The sequence below is a fragment of the Eumetopias jubatus genome, unplaced genomic scaffold (genome assembly GCF_037043125.1).
Source record: "Eumetopias jubatus isolate StellerSeaLion01/CBP00866 unplaced genomic scaffold, mEumJub1_p1.0 scaffold_11, whole genome shotgun sequence".
NCBI classification, from domain to species: domain Eukaryota; kingdom Metazoa; phylum Chordata; class Mammalia; order Carnivora; family Otariidae; genus Eumetopias; species Eumetopias jubatus.
In genome coordinates, this window is record NW_028274817.1 from 66,589,571 (window position 1) to 66,614,523 (window position 24,953).

At 35.5% G+C, this 24,953-nt stretch overlaps 1 protein-coding gene and 1 pseudogene across 4 annotated transcripts in view; one reads left to right on the top strand and one right to left on the bottom strand.

Moving 5' to 3' along the window:
* Window positions 1-24,953, top strand: part of ABCB7 (ATP binding cassette subfamily B member 7) — a 161,851-nt gene that overhangs the window by 83,117 nt on the left and 53,781 nt on the right. For all 4 annotated transcript variants that reach the window (XM_028101441.2, XM_088028728.1, XM_028101442.2 and 1 more), the window contains exons 2-4: window positions 4,563-4,640; window positions 6,588-6,674; window positions 17,297-17,416. In XM_028101441.2, the coding sequence (XP_027957242.1) occupies window positions 4,563-4,640; window positions 6,588-6,674; window positions 17,297-17,416 (285 nt within the window). The remainder of the gene's footprint in view (window positions 1-4,562; window positions 4,641-6,587; window positions 6,675-17,296; window positions 17,417-24,953) is intronic.
* LOC114207475 (elongation factor 1-alpha 1 pseudogene) lies at window positions 22,777-23,372 on the bottom strand (annotated as a pseudogene).

Here is a 24,953-nt window from a genome sequence, read left to right on the forward strand (position 1 = left end):
AGTTACTTGACTGAGAGCTTATGGAAAACAGGAAATTTGAGAGTAAAGATTGTATGAGGTATGAGTATGGAAAAAGTCAGGGAGGGTAACAATTGAGTTAAGCCCCAGAAAGGTACCAATGACAGTGGATGGCTTGTGGAGTTTGAGGATAGTGGAGTCATGTAGGAGCTTGGGTTTGGCAAGTTAGTGTGCAAACAGCCATTAGTATTTTTGAAGTTTTTATAGTTCAGGGTATGTATTATATATTCATAAACATACATAAGCAGGAATGTACTACTGTTCATTACATTTTGGAAAACAATGGAGTTAATTTTCTCAATAATTTGGTTAGCTCTTTTGTATATGGATGTGATTTTTTGGTTGATTTGACTTTTTTCTGTTTTGCAGTGTACAACAATAACATTCATACTGAGACATTAATCCATTTGTACAATGTATTTATAGCTAATGGAAAGCCTAAGTATTATCTGCCATTTAGGAGAGATTTGACCTAAAAACCACATTTCTCCCTCACAGATTGATGGTGCATTTCAGAAGGATGTATGTCCATTTTACGGATGTCTTTGGTAACCATGGAGAGGTTGTTTATTCTGCCTGCTCTCAACTCCACATTTTGAACAATATTAAAACAAATACTTGGCTCAAGGAATCTTTCATTAGAGGCCATCTGCTAGTTACATAGAAGTATTTGGCAAAACTGATCTTAGGACCACTCTTTAAATTTAGCATTTAGATTAAGGCTGAACAGGGAACAGATACAAGGTGTAGAACATAGTAAAATGCAGTAAAGGGAATTAGTAAAGGGAGGAGTGTTTGAAAAGTGCATAAAAGCCATTTAAGAAAGAATTGGGGGGCACCTGGATGCCTCAGTTGTTAAGCATCTGCCTTTGGCCCAGGTCATGATCCCAGGGTCCTGGGATCGAACCCCACATCGGGCTCCCTGCTCTGCGGGAAGCCTACTTCTCCCTCTCCCACTCCCCCTGCATGTGTTCCCTCTCTCGCTATCTCTCTCTGTCAAATAAATAAATAAAATCTTTAAAAAAAAGGAAGAAAGAATTGGGGTTGAAGACTTTGAGGGCTTTAGGAAAAAAAGACAAGCATAGATTAAAAGAAGGAAAAAAGAAAATACAATTTGACACTTTAAATAAGTGATGCAATTTACTTAATACCTGAACCACACATTTTTTAAAATCCTTTTAGGCATGTATAAAAGCATAATTATCTCTCTAATATTCGTTGTGGTTTTGGATTTATGTACACTTATGGGCAATACAAGAAATCTTTTAAGTTTATTCCTAGGTATCTTACTCTTTTTGGTGCAGTTGTAACCGGGATTGTTTTCTTAATTTCTCTTCCTGCTGCTTCATTATTAATGTATAGAATTGCAGGAGATTCCTGTGTATTAATTTTGTATCCTGTGACTTTACTGAATTTCTCAGTTCTAGTCACTTTTTGGTGCTTTGGGTTTTTTTATATATAATATTCTGTCATCTGCAAATAGTGAAAGTTTTACTTCTTCCTTACCAATATGGATGCCTTATTTATATTCTTTTTGTTGTCTGATTGCTGTGGCTAGGACTTCTAGTACTATGTTGAATAAAAGTGGTGAGAGTAGACACCCTTCTTTGTGTTGTTCCTGATCTTAGAGGAAAAGCTCTCGGTTTTTCACCCTTGAGTATGATGTTAGTTCTGCATTTTTCATATATATCGTTTATCATGTTGAGATATGTTCTCTTTAAACTTACTATTGAGAATTTTTTTATCACGAATGGATGTAGTCCTTTGTCAAATGCTTTCTCTGAATCTATTGAAATGATCTTATGGTTTTTATCCTTTCTCTTGTTAATGTGATGTATCTTGTTGATTGATTTGTGAATATTGAACCACCCTTGCATCACTGGAACAAATCCCACTTGATCATGGTGAATGATTTTTTTTTAAAGATTTTATTTATTTATTTGACAGAGAGGGAGACAGCGAAAGAGGAAACACAAGCAGGGGGAATGGGAGAGGGAGAAGCAGGCCTCCCGCTGAGCAGGGACCCTGATGCGGGGCTCGATCCCAGGACCCTGGGATCACGACCTGAGCCGAAGGCAGACACTTAATGACTGAGCCACCCAGGCGCCCCTGAATTTTTTAATATATTGTTGGATTTGCTTTGCTAGTATTTTGTAAAGGATTTTTGCATCGTTCATCAGGGATATTGGCTTGTAGTTTTCTTGTTTGTGTTTGTCTTTATCTGGTTTGGGTATCAGCAGTGTTTGGCCTCATAAAATGAATTTGGAAGCTTTCCTTTTTCTTGATTTTTATGAATAGTTTGAGAAGAATAGGTATTAAATCTGTTTTAAATATTTGATAGAATTCACCATCTGGTCCTGGGGTTTTTTGTTGGGAGGTTTTTGATTACTGATACAATTCCCTTGCTCATAATCGGTCTGTTCAAATTTTCTCTTTCTTTCTGAGTTAGTGTTGGAAGGTTGTATGTTTTAGGAATTTATCTACTTGTTCTAGTTTGCCAAGTTATTGGCATATAAGTTTTCATATTTTTCTCTTGTAATCCTGTATTTCTGTGGTGTCAGTTGTTATTTCTCCTTCAGTTCTGATTTATTTGAGTCATCTCTCTTTTTTTCTTGATGAGTCTGCACTAGGGTTTATCAATTTTATTTATCTTCTCATAGAACCAGCTCCTGGTTTCATTGATCTATTGTTTTTTTTAGTCTCTGTTTCCTTTATTTCTGGTATAATTTTTTTATTTACTTCTACTTGCTTTGGGCCTTGCGTGTTCTTCTTTTTGTAACTCCTTTAGGTGTAAGGTTAGGTTTATTTTAGATTTTTCTTGTTTCTTGAAGTAGGCCTCTATTGCTGTAAGCTTTCCTCTTAGTACAGCTTTTCTGAATCTCAAAGATTTTATACTCCTGTGATTTCATTTTCCTTTATCTACATGTGATTTTTTGATTTTTCTCTTTGATTTCTTGGTTGACCATTCATTGTTTAGTAGCATGTTATTTAGCCTCCATGTATTTGTGTTCTTTTCAAATTGTTCTTGCTACTGATTCCTCGTTTCATACCGTTGTGGTCAGAAAATATGCGTGATAATGACTTAAGTCTTAGAATTTGTTGAGACTTGTTTTGTGGCCTAGCATGTGATCTGTCCTGGAAAACATTCCATGTGCACTTGAAAAGAATGTGTACTCTGCTATTTTTGGATGGAATTTTGTATATATATTATGTATATCATGTGGGAAACCCCATAAGGCTATCAACTGATTTCTCATCAGAAACACTGCAGTTAATAAGAAAGTGGCATGATGTATTTAAAGTGCTGAAAGGAAAATATCTGCAACCAAGAATACTTTACCCAGCAAGGTTATCATTCAGAGTAGAAGGAGAGATAAAGTGTTTCCTAGATAAACAAAAACTAAAGCAGCTCATAACCTTTAAACTGGCCTTCAAGAAAAATTAAAGGGAACTCTTTCAGTGGAAAGAAAGGGCCATAATCAGGAATAAGAAAATTATGAAAGGAAAAAAATTCACAAGTAAATGCAAACATAAAAGTGGTAGATTAATAACTTATAAAATCAGTATGGAGGTTAAATACAAAAACATTCAAGTCAGTTATGTATTCAAAAATCAAAGGATTTACAAAATAAAAGGATATAAAGTATGACATCATATACATAAAATGTGGAGGTGGTAAAAAATTGAGTACTTTTAGAATGGGTTTGATCTTAAGCGACCACTAACTGAGTATAGACTGCTACACACTTTAGATGTTATATATGAACTTAATAGTAACAACAATTCCCAAATGTGTAGTAGACACACAAAAAATAAAAAGAAAAGAATCCAAGCATAACACTAAAGAAAGCCATCAAACCACAAGGGAAGAGAGCAAGAAAAGAAAGGAAGAGAGAAGAACTACAAAAACAACTGTAAAACAAGTAACAAAATGGCAATTAAGTACACACCTGTCAGTTGACCTAAATATAAATGGACTGAATGCTCCAATTACAAGACATAGGGTGACTGAATTGACAAAATTGCAAGACCCATCTGTATGCTTGTTAAAAGAGATTCCATTCAGACCGAAATACATATGTGGATTGATAGTGAAGGTCTGGAAAAACATTTATCATGCAACTGAAGTGAAAGGAAAGCTGGGGTAGCCGTACTTATATCGGACGAAATACACTTTAAAGCAAAGACTGTAACAAGATACAAAGTAGAACACTACATAATGATAAAAGGAACAATCCGGACTGAGAATATAACAATTTTAAATATCTATGCACCCAACATGGAAGCATCTAAATACATAAAGCAACTATTAAGAGACATAAAGGAAGAAATTGGTAGTAATACAGTAATAGTAGAGAACATTAACACCACACTTAACATCAGTGAATAGATGAACTAGTCAGAAGGTCAAGGAGGAAATAGTCGCTTTCAATGAGACATTTAGGCCAGTTGGACCTAACAAATGTATACAGGAGAGTAGAGGAAATCTTTTAATATTAATTGTTTACTATGAAAATTTTTCCTTCTTTTTTTCTCTTCTGCAGATCCCAGAGTCATTAAGACATACTACATGGCAGAGACTGGGAAAAGGCAACTCAAGACAGATATTTGATGTTACCAGGGTAAGATTAAGCAGATACTTCCACGTATAACTCAAAAAATTAGCAAGCCCTTTGAGCATTTTCAGATTAATACTACATATTTTGTGTTTCTCATTTCTTTCTAAATACTTTTCATTTTTTTCTAAATACTGAGAGATGAATAAGAAATTATGTTCCTGCTAGTAGAAATAGGGATAGATATCTTGATTATTTTTCTACTCCTGCAGAACTCTGTCAGAATCTCTTGAGATCAGTGCCAGCTACAGTAACATTTTTAGAATGCTTTTATAAATGTAATGGCAGCTTTTTGACGCTTAAATTTTTCCCAGTAATTTGTATGTGATATATGGAATGCTTGTAAGCTTTGCAAGTGAGTGAAGTTCCTTTACCTTAGAAGATGTTCAGATGGCAGAGTATCAAGGGACTCTAAGCTTATTAGAGCCTGATACTTAGTTTACTTGTTGATAAGGGTTATTTTTCATTGTTAATGTAAGTGAAAGACAACTTTAAAATTTCTCAGTGCTCTAAAATTATACAGGCAATTCTTCAAGATAGAAAAAAGCTAGAAAATTAGAAGACAACCTAAACCCTGAGTACTTCCTTTATTATTTTTTTTTGATTAACAATTATTTGCCATTACAAGGTACAAGGCATTGTTCTAATTTATGCAGAGGCTATAAAAGTGAATTACATTTCAAAATCTTTTGCTTTGTCAAAGACCTCATTATCTTGTGGGGTATTCATCAGACCCCTTGATAAAATTTGTTGCTTAGTCTTTTAGACGGAAAAAGATGTCACAAAAAGATATTGTCAGACAATTTATATTTTGATGTTTTCCCCTTAAAAATGCTTTAAGATTGTTGATCCAAGAATTAATAACCCATTTATAGCAATTATTTTTTTGTTCTAAACAGGTGTGAATAAGAAGGCAGTTTTGCGTTTTGTGATTCCATTTTCATAGCTTGGCCCAGAGCTTTGGCATTGATACACGTTTGTGTTTGTAAAGAACTTGCCGTTCATTAATTCATTAATTATTATTATTATGGCTGCTGAAGGAGCATTATTATATGCATTTCTTTCATTAAGTATGTTTTAATTGAGGAAAACCTTTAAATAGCAGCAAGCTTAAATTTTGAGCCTAATCTTTACTGTCTTTATGAACTATTTTATTTTCTCAAATGACTATTACATTTTCTCCAGTAAAACTTTTATGTTTATCTAACCTAAGAATCAGTCTTACTTAAGACCTTTCTTAAAAGTAGGCAAGATGTTTGCATATTTTCAAGGCTAGTTGGGAGATTTATAGCTAGCTCTGTTTTATAAGCTAATTCATTAAGCATTGAAATCTACCCTGCCCATGTGCAAGTCACTGTGTTATAGGCCATGGGAGATAAAAGGATAAAAGAGGCTGTCTTTAATTTCAAAAAATTCACCATGTAATAAGAAAGACAAAACATGCATGCATATTACTATAGCATATGACAGACAGGAAGTATTAAAAATACACACACACATACACAGACACATATGAGCAAGAATAAGGAAAAGAATCAGCTATGTAAAATGAACAATAAAGCAAAAAAATTGTATACATGTGGAAAGCAAGTGGGATATAATTAACCATATGATATACTTTGCTTGCCAGTGATAGAGTAATAGGTTACATAGTGCTGTAATAGCAAATGACAGTAAGAAAACTGGTATAAACCAAGTAGAAGTGTAATATAAGTTTTCAAACATTTCAAAAGCTATTTAGAGAAAGTAACTTCTGTATGAGTATTAGTTACATTTCAACATTCTTTGTGTATCTGTAAGCTAATCATGAAGGTGTTTTGCTTTATTATGCTAAGCTAGAAGCTATGCCTATGAATTTGTATGGGACATTAGATTAAGCTTTCTAAGTCAAGAGTTTTAAAGATCCGAAATTCTATAATAGCTAATGGATGACTTGGTATCCTCTTCAACTAGGCTCTCCAGGCCTGGCCACTGATAGAAAAGAGGACATGTTGGCATGGTCATGCAGGAGGAGGACTCCACACAGACCCAAAAGAAGGGGTAAGAGCAAATAGCAAGTAACTGGAGATTCTTATACATGATCGTCCTTGCATAGAACACACACACACAAGCATTCAAGATTATTATCTTCCAGAATATTTTGATTGACTCATATAACTACAGGTTTTTAATACAAAACCTTATGAATTGACCATGGTTAATACGGATGATATTCTCTTGGGCTTAAAACAAACAAAAAATTTCATGATTTTCTAAAAAAGAAAAAAGTTATCAACCTAAACATTTTAGTTCTTTATTTAAAATAGCATTGGTTGAGGTTATTTTTTATATAATCCAGCCTTATAAATAAATAGGTAAATTAGATTTAGCACTTACAAGCAGTTTGTGTGTGTGTGTGTGTGTTTTGAGGTTAACATTTCCCCTTCTAGGGTGCCTGGGTGGCTCAGTCAGTTAAGCGGTTGCCTTCGGCTCAGGTCATGATAGCTCCATCCAAGGCCTGAGACATCATAACTTGAGCCAAAGACAGATGCTTAAACATCTGAGCCACCCAGTCACCCCTCCCTTTTGCTTCTCAAATTCAGATTATATCCATTTCATTTTTAATAATTGGGGACATAAAAGTATCTTTAGTTTTCTGTTACAGTTCAGGGATCCTGGGATCCTAGGATCAAGCCCTCCGGCTCCCTGCTCAGTGGAGAGCCTGCTTCTCCCTCTCCCTCTGCCTGCTGCTCTGCCTGCTTGTGCTTTCTCTCTGTCAAATAAATAAATAAAATCTTAAAAAAAAAATTTCCCCTTCTATACACTTAGTTGAGAAAGATCCTAGAATGTCCCATAGCTGCCTGATAAATCCTTCATTTACTTATTCCATTTATTTAATTACCCATATTCTTTTAAAAAAATTTTTATTTTAATTCCAGTTAACAGTGTTATGTTAGTTTCAGGTGTACAGTATAGTGATTCAGCACTTCCGTACATCACCCTGGGCTCATCACAAGTGTACTCCTTAATCCCCATCACCTATTTAACTCATCCCCCACCCCCTGTCCTCTGGTAACCATCAGTTTGTTCTATATAACTAAGAGTCTGTTTCTTGCTTTGTGTCTCTCTCTCTCTCTTTTTTCCCTTTCCTTGTTTGTTTCTTAAATTCCATATGATTGGAATCATGTGGGTATTTGTCTTTCTCTGACTTATTTCACTTAGGATTATACTCTCTAGCTCTATCCATGTCATTGCAAATGGCAAGATTTCATTTTTATGACTGAATATTCCATTATATATACACATGCGTGTGCGCGCGCACACACACACACACACACACACACACACACACACACACACCATCTTTTTTATTCATCAGTTGATGGGCACTTGGTCTGCTTCCATATATTGGCTATTGTAAATAATACTCTTATAAGCATAGGGGTGCATATATCCCTTTGAATTAGTGTTCTTGTATTCCTTGTGTAAATAGCCAGTTGTGAGATTGCCAGCTGGTAAAGTAGTTCTATTTTTAACTTTTTGAGGAACCTCCATACTGTTTTCCACAGTAGGCTGCGCCACTTGCGTGTTCTTAACACTACTGATAAAAATTAATAATGCTGCTCAGCAGGTATTTAAATCATCTGTTTACCCAATCCCTGTAGTAAAAGGGATTGTGAAAAAAGAATGACAGTTTCAGTATTTGGAAGCTCTTGTTTTTAAAATAGATAAATTAAGAAATTATTTGTTTTAATTATAAAATTAATGTCTTCTATTAAGAATCTTCAGATTTTTGAAGAATTTTGGTGCTATACTCCTGCATTTAAACTTTTTTTATTGTGCTGCTTTTGAAGAATTATCTATTAGTAAATTTAGTTCATTCTGTGCTCATTATAACACGAGTAATGAAGAACTTAAAATAAGGACAACTTTCCAGACTTTGCTTGACATACTTTTTTTTTTATGTTAGCAACAGATCCTCATTGGATATAGTCAGAAGCTAGTAGTATTAAAAGAGAGATTAGCACTTACTAGTGCAATCAGAGAGGTTTGATACAAATCTTGTTATAATCAAAAGGAGTGGAACAGCAACTTGGAGTATTAAAAAATTGGAAGTCTGGGGAGATAATGGAATAATGAATCTCCAGGCTTGTTAAGATGAGTGGACACTTAGACCAATGGACAAGAATACCAGGATGAAGTGGAGAGGCTGTTTTCTAGCTCTGATTTTATTCATCATCAAGCAGCCTTATGATCTTTATTTGATTTTTACAGTTGACTTCCTTTTGGGATAGGGGATTAACTGGCCAATGTGAATATCAGTCAGCTTGTTATTTTTTATTATATATTATTAAATTGACTTATGGCTATAGATGCATCTCATATGTACCATAAGCTAGTTTTAGGGCCTTTTCACTGCTAGATAAACTCTTCATTTGTGGTATTAGACCAACAGAGAATAGAAAACAAACCTTAAGGTATAGAGAAAGTAACAATAATAGTAAAGCTTTTCCTGACAATATATCTTTCATCTCCCATCCATAAACTTACTATATACTTACATCCCCAATAATATCAGTTACCCTCCGTTTTTCCATTAGTCATCTGTTCAACTTTCTTGTCCTTTGACCTAGCTTTTATCAAACCACTGTTATTTCTAATAATATTGAAGTAGTGAATTTATTCCTTTAATTGCAGTTAGTTATCTTTAGCATGGATTGAAACAACAGTTCTCTTTTCTGGACAGTTTCCACTGTCCACTTTGGGCACTTCCAAATTATCTGCTGCTAAATTGGTTCTTTAGGGAGAAAGCATTCAGTCTGTTGTGCACATTTATACAAAACAAATTGCATCCAAAGTTTTTAGTATATATTTTATTTTTCCTCAGCAGAGATTTTGCCCCCAGTGGTTTCTTTTTTTTTTTTTTTTAAAGATTTTATTTATTTATTTGACAGAGAAAGAGACAGCGAGAGAGGGAACACAAGCAAGGGGAGTGTGAGAGGGAGAAGCAGGCTTCCTGCAGAGCAGGGAGCCCAATGCGGGGCTCGATCCCAGCACCCTGGGATCATGACCTGAGCCGAAGGCAGACACTTAACGACTGAGCCACCCAGGTGCCCCTCCCCCAAGTAGTTTCTTTATTAACTAGTCCCTTGATCTAGGATTAGAAAATTTCTTGCTATTAGAATTCAGGAATGTCTTTTTTTTTTTTTAAGTAATCTCTACACCCAATATGGGGCTCAAACTCATGACCCCAAGATCAAGAGTCACATGCTCTACTGACTGAGCTAGCCAGGTGCCCCTCAATTCAGGAATGTCTTTAAAACCAGAATTCTTAGATACATTCCATATCAGTTAAAGAAAAGGTGCTTCTTTTACTTTTATCAAATGATCATTTTCTGGGGTGCCTGGGTGGCTCAGTCGGTTAAGTGTCTGCCTTCAGCTCAGGTCATGATCCCAGGGTCCTGGGATCGAGCCCCACCTCAGACTCCCTGCTCGGCTGGGAGCCTGCTTCTCCCTCTCCCTCTGCCCCTTCCCCCCCCCCCCCGTCTTGTGATCTCTCTCTCTCTCTCTGTGTCAAATAAATAAATAAAATCTTTAAAAAAAAATGATCATTTTCTTTTTTCTTACTCTTTAATTTTTTTATCAAAATCCAATGAGCTGTACACCCTTGGAAGCAGTGGACTCTTGGTGGAAAAAATTGTTCTTGCTTCAGTGCTTGACAAACTTTTCTGCTGAAAGAGATGAAGCTACTGATCTGAGAAGCAAAATACATATTTAGCTTATTAATATGCAGTTTTCTTCAATATCTTAAAATTCTACCAAGTGAGCTGCTCCAGATGTGTTTTGATTTTTTTATTGTCCTTTTTGTGCCCTATCCACATAGTTATTAGTTACAGGTATTCACTTATAGCACTTATGGCTGTGAGAGACTACATCTCTCCCTCAGGTCATACTGTTGAATTCAGTACTGCTGCATATAAACAGTGCAATTTGTGGCTTTCCACTTATACCCTATTGGGTCAGATGCTTCCAGTTTTATTTATGTATTTGTTTTTGGCCCACTGTGCTATGTTTGTGCTGTTTCAGCTCCCTGTATATAAATAGATATTCCTTTCATTATTTCTTTTTACCTGCCCAACCTCATAAGGCTTATGAAACTATATATTAATACCAAATAAGTAAATATTTAAAAACCTGTCAGAAGTTAAGATGACTTAATAAATCAAGTGATAGGTATACCTCCTAAATATAATAAATAACAATTTGTACTCATGTGTTTAAGAATAGTTAATTTATTAATTGAATAAATATTTATTGAGCATTATTTCTGCTATCAGGTTTCTTTTTGTGGCATCTGCTTTTTTTTCTGTTGGCCCACCTTATTTTCAGTCACTTTCATCTCCTCTTTGACAGCTCTCTGATGTTCCCAAGTCTTTTCTTCCAAACTCTTTTCTAGGATAAAAATATACAATCTGCTACCATACAGAGGGATAGGGAGCCTATTTGAATTCTCTCTTGTATGACCTTTGTGTTTTCTTTCTGAATCCAATTGATTCCCTTTATTATGGCAAGCTAATTCTAGTATATATTTGAGACCTTTGTAAAAACTTTTATTCCTCATACTAACATAGTCCTAGTTTTAATGGGGCTTAAAATATCAGTTCCACATTTTTAAATTTGAAGCTATTTAGCTATAGCAAGAAGGCCTCATTGTATTTATTGTTAGTAAAGAGGAAAGTAGATTCACTTCTACTTTTATAGGCCTTTTAATGGTATTTCTATAGCATTCGAATTTAGGGAGCTTTTGTTATGTCATCACAGTTATGTTTTTTTTAAAATAACTTCTAAATTTTACTTATTGTGAAAATGATAAACAGAAAAGTGAAAGAATTTTATGTTTCCTGTTCACATGTAAGTGAGGCTTAAATAAAAATTATGATATCAACCGTTGGTTGCTTCAGGAATTTTGACCCCTGAGAAAGAACTTCCTTTCCTTAAATCACTGTTTTTTTTTTTTCCTATACTGTAATTACTCCTTACACAGTATGTTTTCAAATAAGCTTATTTCTTATCCTCCTTGACCATTTCCTATATTTTCCACCCTTTCTTTAAGAGTATGATCTTAAAGGGGTATGTATGCTATTTGTGTTGCTTAATCTGAAATGAAAAGTAAGTTGAGGGTTCCTGGGTGGCTCAGTTGGTTAAGTGACTGGTTTCGGCTCAGGTCCTGATCCTGGAGTCCCGGGATCGAGTCCCACATCGGGCTTCCTGTTCAGCGGGGTGTCTGCTTCTTCCTCTGACCCTCTCCCCTCTCATGCTCTCTCTCTCTCATTCTCGCTCTCTCTCAAATAAATAAAATCTTTAAAAAACAAACAAACAAAAAAGAAAAGTAAGTTGAAATGAAGGTGATTTCGAATTCAGTCTCCAGCTTGTGGCTTTAGATAACCCTTTTGTCTTTCAGGATTACCATTGCGTGTCCAGTGTATGAATTATGCGTATCCACAGTATGATGATTCTGGTGATTTTGAAAGGTGGTGTATGGTCTTTCAGAATCTGTATTGAGACCTCCAGTGTTATTTTACTCTTGTGCAGCAGGAATGAGTTAGTTTGAAATTCTTTAAAAGTGTGCCTCAGCCTCTGATATGCCTTTTTGATTTGGCCTCCACTTAAAAAAAAGACATTTTTCGAACTTTATAGTGTATCTAAAGTATAACTGAAGTCATATACTTTATAGCTGAATGGACTCATAATGCATGATTACACAACTTCAGAACCCGTTTTGTTAAATGAAATGGTGACATTTTATGCAATATTAAGCCAACTAGAATAATTTTCTTGCTCTTAGCCATAACTTCTCTGTGTCCTTATTGAAAAATTTTGTGGTGTGTTGTAGAGGGTTTTGACAGAGAATGTTTAGAAAGGTATGCAGAAACAGGGCCTTTTTGTCATTATTCCATCAAGAAAAGATAAAACTTGTGAAATGGGAAAGTGGTTGAAATGCCTCAGTTTGTGTTATAATGCATTAAATTATATTTATTTAGTAATAGTTTGATTGAAAAAAAGTGAATTTTAAAATTATAGCCTTATTCCCATTTTTAAAAATACCTTACTGGTTATGAGAGCATATATATGTGTGTAAAAAATAAAACATTAACAACTGTACTTTCAGCATTTCATGTTTTTGCCACCTTATATCTTTAAAGCAGCCAGAAATGTAGTCCTGTATTTGGTACAATTCAGACAGTTTTATTGCTGTTGCTCTTTACTCAGTAAACTGAGACTTAAACTAGAAAAATAGTTTGCCAAGCTTTGGGGGCAATAACCATAATATAAAACTACCCTGTATAACATAATGTGTTGTCCTGGGTTTCTTATATGTTGACAGTTTTCCTCCATTCCTTGCTGTGTAAATCTACTTGAAATTGTGTAACTTTCCTCCCTCAAAGTGAACTAAATTTTTTCTTATATATGAACTACAGAAAAGACAAGCAAGCAAAAAGAATGTAAAAAATTATCAATGATTCCATCTACTCACAACTACTTAGTTTAACACTTTTGGGGGTATTGCTTTCAGGCTCATTTGTTTGCATGTGTAAATGCATACACACATCACTTTTTTTAACATGAAAAATAAGTTTTGTACTCTGCTTTTTTCACTTTACATGTTTCTGTGTCACTACATATATTTCTGAAGAGCTACACTTCGTTGTATACATTTACTATAAGTTGTTTGTACAGTTCCCCATTATTGATCATTTAGGCTGTTTCCAAATTTTTCCTGTTAAAACAGCATGAGAATAAACATCCTGTAGCTAAATATTTTGTTCTTTTATTCAGTAGATACTTGTTGAGTACCTACTGTATGTTAGCCACTATATTGGTATTGGGTTACAATAGTGAGCACAAAACACCGAGTTACCACTCACATAGAATTAAATTCTAACAGGGGAGCAGATGTTAATTAAATAATCACACTTCTGTATATGTAGTTTATAATTGAAATGGATGCTCTGGAAGAAGGAATACTCTGTGAAAGAATACAGACAAGGATCCTGACTGTGGTTAGGGAAGACCTCATTGAAGAACTGCTGCTTGAGCTAGCAGTTCACTCATTGGAGAGGTTGGAGAGTGGGTTGGTATTGCACAGAAGGAGATTATTCCAGACAGAATGAATGGTATTATGCAAATGCCCTTTGGCAGGAGGGTTTATAGCATATTTGAGGAACTAAAAGAAAAGAAAGCTAGTATGGCATGAACACTGAAAGCAGTGGTGTAAGACATTGCTAGAGATGTAGTCAGGGGCCAAGCCAAGCAGAGCCTCACAAGCAATGTTATGGACTTTGATCTTCATCTTAAGAGTGGTAGGTTGCAGCTGAGGAGTTTTAAACTATGACTAATATATGATTGCAGGGTATACTAATTGAACAGGGAGCAGAGTGGATGCAGAGAAATCATTTAGGAGGATGTTGCAAGTAGTTTAGGTGAGAGGTTATGGATTAGGTTGGTAGTGAAAATAGAAGTAGACAGATTCAAGAAATTTTTATGAAGTAAAATTGATTCAGCTTGGCTCATATTCTTTAAGTATTTTGTAAAGTATAAGTTTCCAGAAATGGAATTCTTGACACAAAGGGCAAATAATTTTAAAAGCTGATGGTAGATATCAAAATGCTTTCTGGATAGATTGTTTCAGTTTACTCTCCCATTAATAGTGTGTTAGAGTGCCCATTTCAATAACAACTTCACCATCAATGAGCATTAACTTTTGGGATTTTTTTAAAATATCTATTCCAGAAGGTGAGTAGATAGTTCAATTTTTTAAATGGAGATTATTTTGCCAGCTATAATAACATAGTCGTTTTGGAATATATATGTATTGATCTTATTTTGGCTTTACAAAGTGTGGTTTTGATTCTTAATATTCTGCCTCTAAAAGCTGAAACTAAAAAAAGATTTCATGGGAGTGTTGCCTCAGGAACTTGAGAGAAAGAAAAATGGAAGATGATTTAGGTCGGATTAAACATGACTGGAAAATTGTGTTTTTGTTGAAGTTTTTAATAATCCAACCTCTGTTCTGTATAATTAATATCAAGACTCCTACTTTCCTAAACATTGCATTACAACTCTACTTTATCATGAGTTTTGACTGAGGGCTCCAAACTATTTTAAATAAACATATTGATAAAGAGCCCAAAAGTATATAAAGATTTTGACCACAAAGATGGAAATATTGAAATGTTGACTACATTTTGTGTAATGTACTGATAGCTTAATAGATGAGAAATAAATGTACAGTACACATCCTCTTGCCCCCACTGAATAACTTTTTGGCAATATGAGGATGGCTGTAGCTGGAAGTAAAAAATTAAGTAGCTTTGGGCACCTGGGTGGCTCAGTTGGTTAAGCGACTGCCTTCGGCTCAGGTCATGATCCCGGGGTCCTGGGATCGAGTCCCACATCAGGCTCCCAGCTCAGTGGGGAGCCTGCTTCTCCCTCTGACTCTCTCCCCTCTCATGCTGTTTCTCTCTTGCTCGCTCTCTAATAAATAAATAAAATCTTTAAAAAAAAAAAAATTAAGTAGCTTTTTTTTCCATTCAAATTATATTCATTTATTTTTTATTAATATATAATATATTATTTGTTTCAGGGATACAGGTCTGTGATTCATTAGTCTTACACAATTCACAGCGCTCACCATAGCACATACCCTCCCCAGTGTCCATCACCCAGCCACCCCATCCCTCCCACCCACCTCTACTCCAGCAACCCTCAGTTTGTTTCCTGAGATTAAGAGTCTCTTATGGTTTGTCTCCCTCTCTGGTTTCATCTTGTTTCATTTTTCCCTCCTTTCCCCTATAATCCTCTGCTTTGTTTTCTCAAATTCCACATATCAGTGAGATCATATGATAATTGTCTTTCTCTGATTGACTTATTTTGCTTAGCATAATACCCTCTAGTTCCAACCAGTCATTGCAAATGGCAAGATTTCATTTTTTTAAAGATTTTATTTATTTGACAGAGAGAGAGCACAAGCAGGGCCAGTGGCAGGCAGAGGGAGAAGCAGGCTCCCTGCTGAGCAAGGAGCCTGGTGAGGGACTTGATCCCAGGACCCTGGGATCATGACCTGAGCCGAAGGCAGACACTTAACCATTGAGCCACCCAGGCGCCCCCAAGATTTCATTTTTTGATGGCTGCATAATATTCCATCGTATATGTATACCACATCTTCTTTATCCATTCATAAGTAGCTTTTTAAAAGAAATTTGTATAGTTTCTTTTTCTCCAGGATAGTTTGAGCTTGAAAGATACTGACCTTAGATTCAGAATAAAAGTTATGTTTGCAAATATCTTCTCCCCTGTCGTTTTGGCTTTTTGATAGTTTCCTTCACTGTGCAAAAGCTTTTTATTTTGGTGTCGTCCCAATAGTGTAATTTTGCTTTTGTTTCCCTGCTGGAAGAGACATCTAGGGAAACATTTCTGTAGCTAGTGTCAAAGAAATTACTGCCGATGTTTTCTTCTAGGAATTTTATGGTTTCCTGTCTCACATTTAGGTCTTTCATCCATTTTGAATTTATTTTTGTGTATGATGGTAAGAAAGTGGTCCAGTTTCATTCTTTTGCATGTAGCTGTCCAGTTTTCCCAGCACCGTTTTTTGAAGAGACTGTTTTCTTCCCATTGTATATTCTTGCCTCCTTTGTTGTAGATTAATTCACCATAAAAGTGTGGGTTTATATCTGGACACTCTATTCTGTTCCATTGATCTATGTGTCTATTTTTGTGCCAGTACCATACTGTTTTAACTACTACAGCTTTGTAGTAGTATATCTTGAAATCTGGGACTATGTTACCTCCAGTTTAGGTCTTTTGGTTAGTTTTAATTTTAATTCCAGTTAACATATAGTGTAATATTAGTTCCAAGTGTATAATACGGTGATTCAGCAATTCCACATATCACCCAGTGCTTGTCATGACAAGTACTCTCCGTAATTGTCATCCGTCCCCCACTCCCTTCCCCTCTGGTAACCATTAGTTTGTTTTCTCTAATTAAGAGTCTGTTTCTCTCTCTCTTTTTTTTTTTCTTTTCTCACATTTGTTTTGTTTCTTAAATTCCACATGAGTAAAATCATATGGTATTTGTCTCTCTCTGACTGACTTAACTTTCATTATACCCTCTAGCTCCATCCATGTCATTACAGATGGCAGGATTTCATTCTTTTTATGGCTGAGTAATATCCCATTGTATATATCCTACTACTACTTCTTTATTAATCAGTGGACAGTTGGGCTGCTTCCATAATTTGGCTATTATAAATAATGCTGCTATAAACATAGGGGTGCATGTATCTCTTTGAATTAGTGTTTTTGTATTCTTTGGGCAAATACCAGTAGTGTGATTGCTGGATCATAGGGTTGTTCTTCCTTTTTCAAGATTGCTTTGGCTATTCAGGGTCTTTTGTGTTTCCATACAAATTTTAGTATTATTTGTTCTAGTTCTGTGAAAAATGTTGTTGGTATTTTGATAGGGATTGCATTAACACTGTATGTTAATTATACTTGAATAAAAAAAGTTATGTTTGAAATGTTTGCAAATTTTTCTCAAATATGTACATAATTCTACATTATTGAAATGCAGTTATATTTGAAATGACATGTTACTTACTGTTTTGTTTTCTCTCTTTCAACAGTTAAAAGATGTTGATACTCGGAAAATCATAAAAGCAATGCTTTCTTATGTGTGGCCCAAAGACAGGCCAGATCTACGAGCTAGGGTTGCCATTTCCTTGGGATTTTTGGGTGGTGCAAAGGTAAGAATGGGAGAAATTATACATTGTTTGTTGCTGTAACTAAGAAATAGTATGGCATTTTCTAATAATGAAACTTGAGCTGATAAAAGCTACTTTGGGATAGCACTGTTAACTTTTAGGACCCTCATTTACATAACTATTTTATGCAGTCAGAAATTATATGGTAATGCCCAGTTTATCTGTGGATCAGATTTAAGGGCCTCAACTTAATGGAATTCACTCCTGAAACCAGTGTAAGATAAAGGATCATTAGTTGTGACAAAGCATTAGGAACTTTATAAAAGAATCTCCTCAGAGCCCTGTTGGCTCTTTCTTAATACATATTTCTGGTAAGCTTGGTTTTCAGCTCCCAGTAAACTGAAAAGAGGATGAAGACACATTTAGGCACACTGATAGCCATAAGTGGTAAACAACAATGTGAAGGGAAAAACACAGGAAAACTTAAAAAAAAAATACACCCACAAAAGCTGGGCATTTTTGTACCACTCAGTATAGGGGTCCTCTATATCTTAGCAGCTTCTTCAGTTTATCTCTGTTAATGTATGTAGCACATTTTAATAAGGCAGTTATAATGACTCTGAACTTTGAAGGAAAAAACCTTATTTTCAATTTACTCAGATTTTAAAGTCAGTGAAGTATATATCTTTAGGTACAATATGTAATTATGGTATATATGTAGTCTTTGGAGTCAGAATTCCTGGGCTCTGGCACTTACTAATGTAACATTGGGCAAATTGCTTAGTCTTCATGCCTCAGTTTCCCAAGTTGTAAAATACTATTTTTATAAGGATTAAATAAATTAACATACAAAAGACTTGAAACAGTGTTTGGCACGTAGTAAAACATGTGTTAAAATAAAAATAAATTAATTTAGATTTCCATCAAAAATATGGTTAAAAAGTCTGAAAATTTGACTGCCATTCTTATGTGTAAGGGTTAATACATTGTTTTAGAACCCAGGTCATATCACTCATTTCTTCTCTACGTCAGGTATGTTGCCTTTTATTTACTTATTCTTTTCCTTACTCTAAAAATGTGTATTGAGAACTTGTCATACAAAGGACTGTTCTTGGCCCTGCAGAGTATTCAAATATAAATAAAGCATATTTCTTCTCTCAAATCATACAGGATAAGAGAAGTTACATTTTATTGCTATACTGCAAAGTAGGTCATAAATAATTTAAAAGAAGTACCATTCACATATTGGGTGATTTCATAGGAAAAAACCACCAAGATGGGGAGTCTGTAAAGTTTTCACAGAGGAGGTGATGTCTGAGATAGTGTTGGATTGAGGTAGGATTGTTATAAGTATAGGAGTAACATGGACAGGATGAGAGAGGGCATATAGTGTGTGTGGAGTAGTAAATAGTCCAGCTTTGCTCTAGTGAGGGGATAGTGTTTCAGAGAAACTATCTTGGAAAGATAGATGGAGCTCCTAATGTGAAATACCTTAACTGTGAAACAAAAACTTAATTACGTTGGAACTAGGAATATGTATTTTGAGTAGAAGAATAATAATGTTAGAGCTATACTTTAGGAAATTAATCTGATCCTGTTGTATAAGATGGATTAGGGTAGTAAGAGAACTAAAGTAGGGATACTATTGATTTTCATTTCATGTATTCATTCAGCAAATATTTACTGGCCAGTTATGAGGTTGATGTAATAATCTAAATGAAAAGTAATAACACTTTGTACTGGAGTAGTGGTAGAAATGGTAATATGCAAGGAGAAGATACAGAGATATTGTGAGGTAAGGGAAGTAGAATCAACAAGACTTAGCAATGGATCAGATATTAGAAGTAAAAGAGAAATAGGTTTCAAAGCTGATGCCAAGGATAAGAGAAGAAAAATGCTTTTAACAGAAGTAGGTAGGAAGTTAGGTGGTCTTGTTTGGGAAGATGAAAATTTTGGTTTGGTGCAAGTTAAGTTTGAGATGCTAATCGAACGTTGAGACAGAGATATTTAGCTGATAATATAAAATGCAAGACAAGTTCATGAAGAAGCCCCAGGCTAGGGAGATTAAGAGGTAATAGTGGAGGGGGGGAGGTAAAACAATGCAGATTAGTTCACCAAGGAATGGAATGACTACAGACAGAACCTGTGATAAATGTGCTCCTATAGGGTAATAAATAATGGAATAAGTAGTGGAAACAGGAAAGGAGTGATTGGAGAGTAAAACTAGAATAATTCAGTCCGACTGTTCATTGTCTTTTCTTCTCTCTCATCTATTGGTTCTGTTGAGTACTCTGCCAATGAACTAGACCACTTCCCTGGGAGAAGACTAAATCAGGATACTAAACAACAGACCAAGAATCCATACTTTATTGTTTATTTAAGCTGAACAGAGAGAATAATATTATAAATCTAATTTTGGTAGCTAATGTTGAAATTCTTTGAACTCATATTTTTAGCACAGTACTGGTGGCAGAATTGTCTTTTACCTACAAATTACTTAAGGATAAAGATTATTCTGAGCTCTTGTGCAAGGCAGGATTAGCAAATTGGCCTTTATGCTTTATTAGCTGAATGAAAGTACTTGGCTGACAAGTTAAAGGCAGATTGTTTTCTGGACTTCCTCTTGAATTGAAGAGAACAGGTTAGAACATGATTAATTAGGTTAGTTGAAGGGAGGAGTGTTAATGACATTTATATTAGATTTTATTTTTGGAGTGAATTTCATTTGTTCAAAATACAGATTTCTGTTGCTTGGTGACAGGTCAATGTCAGGGTATAAAAAATAGGTCAAGGTAACTTTCTTAAGGACTGAAATATTTTTAGAAGGCTAATATTTGATTCTTCTCTCAATAAATACTGAGCACTGATAGAATGGATAGTGCTATACTAACCTCATATAAACTAATAAGTAAGCAGAAATTAATTTAGGAAAATCAGTCCTCAAAAAGTATGTTTGATTGCTTTTGAGTTAGGAAAAGAAATAAATTACTTGATATTATAATGATTGCATGCTTCTACTTTCAGAACATATAGAAAAACAGTTTACTTTTCACTAGACCATAGAATAACTTTAGAAATAGATAGTACTAGCGTTTAACCATTCCTAACATCATTTTTCTAGCTTCTCTGCTGTCCTCAGTTTAAAAGTGATTATTACTCTCCCAATCTTTAAAACCTGGTCATTGTTTAATTTTGGTAGTATTACAGGTGTGATTTATACTTGATATGCAAAGATGGATTGTTATCCCTTTCATTCGTTGGCTTCCTATGTTTTTTTTTCAACCTGATTACATGCTTTGGCATATAAGCACTTTGGACCAATCTATTCCCCTTTATACTCTGGTCTTCCTGACCTCCTCCATGTACTTGTGGGACTCTTAGGGCAGGTACAGGAATCTTCTCAGCTATTATTATTAATGAATGCCACCCAGCATCTGAGCAGCATGTGGTGGTTTCATAGCAAGGCCAGAAGCATCCCTGAGGAAGGAGGAGGACAGAAAAAGAGAAATATCAAGTGAGAAGAAGAAAAGGGGAGGATAATTTCATGCTTAACATATGGGGCCACAGCATACCATCTGCTTACTTGTCTACTAATGATCTTTTCATTCTGAAGGTCATAAGGCTATCATTGTCTCCAGCAAAGATTTTTTAAGATAAACTGTATTATGTAAAGATGCCTTGCAGCCCAGAGAAGGCCAAGAAGGATGGGTTGGTATTTCTTCTGAGTTGCAGAAATTCTATTTTTAATATGTTGGAGTCCTATATGAGATATATTTTAGGGGTTCTGCTGCTAAGAGAGAGACAGAGATAGAGACAGACAGAGATAGAACACTATTTGCCTTCATTCCTTAAATCCCTACAAATCATATGCAGTGCCTTTTCTTACCATCCACACATATATCCTAGGAGTATCACATTATTATTAATCTGGGGATTTTGAGGTCTAAGGATTTTTTTTTTTAATTTAACCTTTCTGTTAGTATATCACATACAGCTGTGTCAGGATTTAAGGAAAATATTAAACATATTTACTAAAATCATGTTTTCATAAAATAAGTGTTTATTTTAATGTTGTAAAAAAGTTTACTCATATTCTCTAACCAGCACCATCTTTGGAACCACTTAGTTGACAGAATTTGCAAGCACAGAACATTAAAGTATCAAGTACAAAAAGATACCTCAGTTAAAAACCTGCAAATGAAAATAAGCTTTATTTAAAATTATAAAATAATTTCAAGGGAGAGGGTATTTTACAAAAATATAAATAATATCCTTTTTTTCAAGAATGCATCTATTTTAAGAAATAATATATGTATTATTAATAGTAAGGAATAATATATGTGTCTTAGTCCATTTACACTTCTATAAAAAACACCATAAACTAGATGGTTCATAGATGGCTGTCTTTTCGTTGTAACCTACGTGGTGTAAAAGCTTAAGAAGGGTCTTTGGGGACTTTTTTGTAAGGGCACTAATTCCATAAGGGCCTCATCACCTCTTAAAGGCCCCATTTCCGATATCATCACTCTGGGGGGTTAGGATTCCACATGTGAATTTGCCAGGGGGACATTCAGATCATAGAAATATGTATTGAGCAACATTTGTTGAGTGACTATTAGGTACAAGATATGGTTCTAGGCAGCTGGGAATGCAAAAATGAATAAAATGTGGGCCTTGCGTTCCCTCCTGGAGTTGGAGTGTACTGAAGGAGAAAAATACACAAATAATGATTATATATAAATATCCAAAGGGAGTCACAAATGAAGATATATGGGAGTTTCAGCAATTAGTCATTTAAGGGAAGGCTTCATGGAAGAGCTAGAGTTTTCTAGTTACTGTCTTTACATTTGCAACCTCAGAAGATTCATGCACTTTTTGCTTAACTTTGATTCTTAAAAAATTTTCTGAAAAACACTTTTTAAAATGAAACAGTGCTACCTAAAGCCTTTAGTTGAGAAGTATGATTTATATCCTGGAGTATTTTTTTTGTAATTAAAAGACTTTGTATTTTAGAGAAGTTTTAGGCTTACCGAAAAATTGAGCAGTAAGGACAGAGAATTCCTCTATATCCCCCCACCCCAAATCCCACTCAATTTCTTCTGTTACTGACATCTTGCATTAATATGATACAGTTGTTATAACTGATGAACCAATTATTTAAAAATACGTTATTCTTTTTTTTTCTCATTAAACTTTTGTTTTAATGGGTCTCAAAATTCTGTGACAGATTTTTGGTCAAGTTGTTTCCATTAAAAAGTACTGATTTTAAAAACTATTTAAAACTGCCACACACACACACACACACACAAATGGTCCACAAAACATTCTCCTTTCCTTCTGAAGATTTTATGATGCATTGTTATCATTAACCAGTCTTGTACTATTAAACTTAAATGGCCATTTGATACAAACAGTTCTGAGACCGTTCTTCCACCACTGATTAAGACTGGGGTGGCAGGTATTGGGGATAATACTCATTTAGCCTTCTGAGCTTCTGGGCAGATTTGGTGACCTTGCCAGTTCTAGCTGCCTTCTTGTCCACTGCTTTGATGACACCCACAGCAACCGTCTGTCTCATGTCATGAACAGCAAAACAGCCCAGAGGAGGAGAGTCAGAGAAGCTCTCAACACACATAGGCTTGCCAGGAACCATATCAACAATGGCAGCATCACCAGATTTCAAGAACTTGGGACCATCTTCCACCTTTTTTCCAGAATGACGATCTATCTTCTCCTTCAGCTCAGCAAACTTGCAAGCATTGTGAGCTGTGTGACAATCCAGTACAGGTGCATATCCAGCACTGATTTGACCTGGATGGTCCAGGATAATCAGCTGAGCCGTGAAGCCAGCTGCTTCCATGGGTGGGTCATTTTTGCTGTCACCAGCCACATTGCCACAATGAACATCTTTGACAGATACATTCTTGACATTGAAGCCCACATTGTCCCCAGGAAGAGCCTGACTCAAAGCTTCGTGGTGCATTTCAACAGACTTTACTTAAGTTGTAACATTGACTGGAGCAAAGGTGACCACCATGCCAGGTTTAAGAATACCAGTCTCCACTCGGCCCACAGGGACAGTACCAATACCACCAATTTTGTAGACATCCTGGAGAGGCAGATGCAAGGGCTTGTCAGTTGGACGAGTTGGTGGCAGAATGCAGTCCAGAGCTTCAAGCAGTGTGGTTCCACTGACATTCCCATCTTTATGGGTGACTTTCCATCCCTTGAACCAAAACATGTTAGCCCTTGGCTCCAGCATGTTGTCACCATTCCAACCAGAAATTGGCACAAATGTTACTGTATCGGGGTTGTAGCCAATTTTCTTAATGTAGGTGCTGACTTCCCTAACGATTTCCTCGTATCTCTTCTGGCTCTAGGGTGGCTCAGTGGAATCCATCTTGTTAACACCAGTAATTAGTTGTTTTACACCCAGTGTGTACGCCAGAAGGGCATGCTCACGGATCTGCCCATTCTTGGAGATACTGGCTTCAAATTCCCCAACACCAGCAGCAATAATCAGGACAGCACAGTCAGCCTGAGATGTGCCTGTAATCATGTTTTTTATAAAGTTTCTGTGTCCTGGGGCATCAATGATGGTCCCATAATACTTGCTGGTCTCGGATTTCCACAGGGAGATATCAATGGTGATACCAAATTCACGTTCAGCTTTCAGTTTATCCAAGACTCAGGCATACTTGAAGCAGCCCTTTCCCACCTCAGCAGCCTCCTCCTCAAATTTTTCGATAGTTCTTTTGTCGATCCCACCGCATTTGTAGATCAGATGACCAGTAGTGGTAGACTTGCCCAGATCTACATGTCCAATGACGATGATGTTGATGTGATTCTTTTCCTTTCCCATTTTGGTTTAGATTGAGTGGTGGCTTTCATGACACCTGTGTTCTGGCAGCAGACCTGTTGTGAAAAAGCAAAAATACATTATTATTATTAGCTGAGTTCATAGTTTACATTAGGATTCACTCTTTGTGTTGGGTACTTACTATAGGTTTGGGGAAATGCATAGTGTCATGTGTCCACCATTAAAGTATCGTACAGAAGAGTTTCACTGCCCTAAAAATCCAGTGTGTTCCACTTACTCATCTCTCCATCCTCCCAAATCCCTGACAACCATTGATCATTTTACTATCTCTGTTGTTTTGCCCTTTTCCATAATGTCATATAGTTGGAATCATACAGTATGTAGCTCTTACTGACTGGCTTTTTTCACTTAACAATATGCATTTCAGAGTCATTTATGTCTCTTTTATGACTTGATAGTTCATTTCTTTTTATTGCTGAAAAACATTCCATTGTATAGACATACCATATAGTGTGTATGTATATCCATTCACCTTTTGAAAGACATTTTGGTTGCTTCCACATTTTGGCATAAAGTAAAGCTGCAGTAAACATTTGTGTGCAAGATTTTTGTGTGATATAAGTTTTCAGCTCATTTGGGTAATTACTAAGGAGTGCAGTTGCTAGATTATATGTTAAGACTATGTTTAGTTTGTGAGAAACTGCCAAACTGTCTTCCAAAGTGGCTGTACCATTCTGCATTCCTACCAGCATTGAATAA